The 3,833-nt window shown below is 40.2% G+C and overlaps 2 protein-coding genes across 6 annotated transcripts in view; both read left to right on the forward strand.

The window, feature by feature from the left end:
• The window catches only part of Hectd2 (HECT domain E3 ubiquitin protein ligase 2), a 77,008-nt gene that overhangs the window by 27,263 nt on the left and 45,912 nt on the right, over positions 1-3,833 (forward strand). The gene's annotated exons all lie outside the window — the stretch shown is intronic.
• LOC116104107 (transmembrane protein 92-like) overlaps positions 399-3,833 on the forward strand; it is a 6,525-nt gene continuing 3,090 nt past the window's right edge. The window contains exon 1 of the mRNA XM_031390901.1: positions 399-3,822. Within this exon, the coding sequence (XP_031246761.1) occupies positions 3,595-3,822 (228 nt within the window). The 5' untranslated portion in view covers positions 399-3,594. The remainder of the gene's footprint in view (positions 3,823-3,833) is intronic.

Consider the following 3,833-nt stretch of genomic DNA (forward strand, 5'->3'; position numbering starts at 1 on the left):
TATAGCCCTGGCTACCCTGGAACTCAGAAGTCTGCCTGCCTCTGTCTCTCCCAAGTGCTGGGATTAAAGGCATGTGCCACCACTGCCTGGCTGGATATTTTCTTTATTTACATTTCAACTGTTCTCCTCTTTCCTGGTTTCCCCTCTGAAAAAAAAACCTTGTTCCCTCCCCCCTCGCCCTGCTCACCACCCTACACCCTCATGCTTCCTGGTCCTGGCATTCCCCTACACTGGGGCATAGAACCTTCACAGGGCCAAGGGCTTCTCCTCCCATTGATGACCGACTAGGCCATCCTCTGCTATATATGCAACTGGAGCCGTCAGTCCCACCATGTGTAGTCTTTGGTTGGTGGTTTTGTCCCTGGGAGCTCTGAGGGTACTAGTTAGTTCACATTGTTGTTCGTCCTAAGGGGCTGCAAACCCTTCAGCTCCTTGGGCCCTTTCTCTAGCTCCTCCATTGGGGACCCTATGCTCAGTACCTTCTTGCTGCTCTTATCACCTCAACTGTAACATTTCTCCCAATCCAAATTGTCTGTTGTACTCTCTTCAAAGAATGTAAATTTCCAGATTTCTGCTGGAGTAGGAATGGAGAGGGATTTGTGACATGCCATAGAGAAACCAACTAGGGATCTAAGCTTGTCTTCAGTGTTCACTTTAGTTCTATGGCCTCACTATTTAACTAGCCATGTCCAGATTTCATCTCCTTCAGGAATTCAGTAGTATAAATGAAGTTCCATTTCATTTTACTTCATTGAGCTTTCATGTTTAGCTGTTTTAACTGGCTGTATAGCCTTTTGAATCTGTAGATTTATATCATGAAAATAAGAGAACTTTTGTTGTAGTTTTAATGGAATTTTGAGAGGAATTAAAAGTCTTAACTGGCCATTTATCCTCAAAAGCCTCCATTTGTTCTTTTGGTTTTTTTTAAAAAAAAGATTTATTGTGTATATATACCTAAATATATGTAAATATGTACATACATATAAATAAGCATACCACACGTATGCAAGCTCCCAGAGGCCAGAAGAGAGCATCATATCCCTTGAGCCATCCCAGGAAGTTAGGATTGCCAGATATGCTTGTTGGGAGCCAAACCCAGGTCTTCAGCAAGAGCAGCAAGTTCTCCTTAACTGCTGAGTCACCCCTTCAGGCCCTTTATTTGTTTAAAAGATGAGGCATGAAATTCTAAGAGATGACTTGATTTTCCCAATGTCACATTTTCCATTATTTATTTGCATTATAACAACCACCTCACAGTTTAGTAATTATTGGAAGGGAATCATTTTTTCCCCTGAGCATTATCTGAGGTGGCTTGAACAATAGGAACCTAGCGTGACCTCTGAGGGCTTGCTGAACATTTATGTGTCTGGAGTCTTAGACTATAGATGGGACTGGGACTAGGCACCTACCTGTGGCCTTTTTATGTGGCTTCCTAACTTCTGTACAGCATAATGACTGAATTACAAGACTGAATATCCCCAAAGACGAAGCCAAACAAGACTTGCATGGCTTTTTATAGTCAAGTCATGACTTGTACCAAGTTTTATTATCAGGGATTCATTAAGACTGGCTCATATTCAAAAAGATGGCAACTAGACTCCTTCTTTTGACTGAAGAAATATCAAAGAACTTATGGGCAAATTTAAAAACTACCATATATGTGAATGTAATATGTAGATCCAGGAAAAGACAATAGGACTTTTGATTTTTCCAAAGCTGCCCTTGGAGCATGCTGTAGAACAGGGCCCCATACCTGAAAGAAAGCTTTTAGATAACATGCACATTTTACTTTTCTTTGCTACTTCAGCTTCTTTACAGCAGGTCATGATATTCATCTCACTGATGAGAGGTTTTTATTATTATTATTATCATTATTTGACTGTTTTGTAAGTCCTGTCTACTTTGTTTTTATGTTGGAACAGAAAATAAGATGAGTGTTGTGACCTCGGTTTCTTCAAAACACAGAACTGTTCTTGAAATGTGTTTTCATGCTCCTCCCAGGTGTAGCAGAGTTCACTTCAGCGGCTGTTACTCATATGCCTGTCTTAGTTAGGCTTTCTGTTGCTGTGATGAGACCCAGGACATGGCAACTCTTACAAAGGAAAACATTTAATTGGAGTTGGCTGACAGTTCAGAGGTTTAGTCCGTTTTCATTATGGCAGAAAGTGTGGTGGGCATACAGGCAGTCATGGCACTAGAGAAGTAGCTAGTAGTTCTACATCTGGGTCAGCAGGTAACAAGAAGAGAGTGAGACCATGGGCTTGGCTGGAGCATCTGAGACCTCAGTGCCTACTCCCAATGATATACTTCCACCAACAAGGCCACATCTCCTAATAGTGCCATTCCCTACGAGGGCCATTTTCATTTGAACCACCATAGCCTCTATGAAAAAACATTTTGGCCTGTCTTTGTGATTGTACACTTTACTTGGGTGACTCTTCTTAACGCTTAGAGTATAATCGTCTGATGTTCTGTAAAAAGTTGCCTATTGCATTAAACATCAGACCCCTCATTTTTAGGCCCCATTTTCCCAGGCTCACACTGAAACTAGAGCAGTAACAGATATTTACAATATAAAAAATCCCAAAGAGCTGATAGCTTAAGCAAAGAAAGGGTGAGGTACTCCCACTCAAGCAGTCCATTCAGTTACACCCTCAGGTTGATCTTTCAAGTTCTCTGCAACCTTAGGAATGACTGACCATTTCAATAATTTTATATCAAAGCTAATGTTCTAAGAGCCTCAGTGACTAAGGTCAACAGAGTAACTCAGCAAGCAATAGATTAAGCTCCTGATTTTTCAAGGCTGGGACTTTTTTATGAAACTTAGGGTATGATGTTTTGCAGTTGTGTATTAAAAGCAACAACTGTGTCAGTACTTCCTTGTCAGCAGCACATAGACCTGGGTAGTTTCTCTTGAACAGACAATCTACATAGATACTTTTGTTTATCTCTGAGCCACTGTTACTATATTTGAGAGCTATGCAGGAACAGTCTTTATATAACCAACCAAAATGTCAGTTTTCATTTTGATTATTACAGTTGTAGAAAGCTACGTATACCATTTTCAACCAGAGTCAACCCATAAATAGTGAGAAGGCAAAATCTTGTAATAATCTCACACCTTCATACATAACTATATTATAATCTACACACATCCTAATATACTGCCTACCAGCCCTCGTCACAGTTGTATTCTTCTTACGTTGGTTTCAAGTGTTTTACTTAATGTTTCTAAGCAACAAGCTAAAATAGGCAGCAGTTTATTAAAAGGAAGGAAAATTATTACTGCTTATCAATTTAGCACAGAGTGTTCCAAGTATTGACTGAATGAAACCTAAATGGCATATTTTCACAAATGTATTTTTGCTTTTTTTTACTGTATTACAATATCCTTATATTGCAGCTGCATATGTCAGAATGAAGATTTTCCTGTTTTACTTATGATATTGATATGAGGTTTAATTAATCACCATAGTTATTGGTTCTCTCATTTGAGTTGAACTTTAATAAAAGCCATCTGTGAGAAAAGGCAGAAAACCATTCTCTAGAAACAATGCTTTGGACACTCTGAAGTTCATTGGCACCCTTGTCAGGATGCAGGACACCTGGGTCCCTGGCACACTCCCCTTGATCTTTGGCCTGCTTTCCAGTCTCCAACCAACTGTAAACACATGTGACATCTTAAGCTGCCCCGAAGGATTCATGTGCTGTGAAAATGAATGCTGCCTACAAAGAAACATCTGGGATCCTGCAAAGGACCCATTCAGGATCTTGTTCATCCTGACATGCATCATTTTTCCTCTTTTGTGCATCTGTGGGCTTGTGAGGCGCTT

Source organism: Mastomys coucha, unplaced genomic scaffold (assembly GCF_008632895.1).
Source record: "Mastomys coucha isolate ucsf_1 unplaced genomic scaffold, UCSF_Mcou_1 pScaffold21, whole genome shotgun sequence".
NCBI classification, from domain to species: Eukaryota; Metazoa; Chordata; class Mammalia; order Rodentia; family Muridae; genus Mastomys; species Mastomys coucha.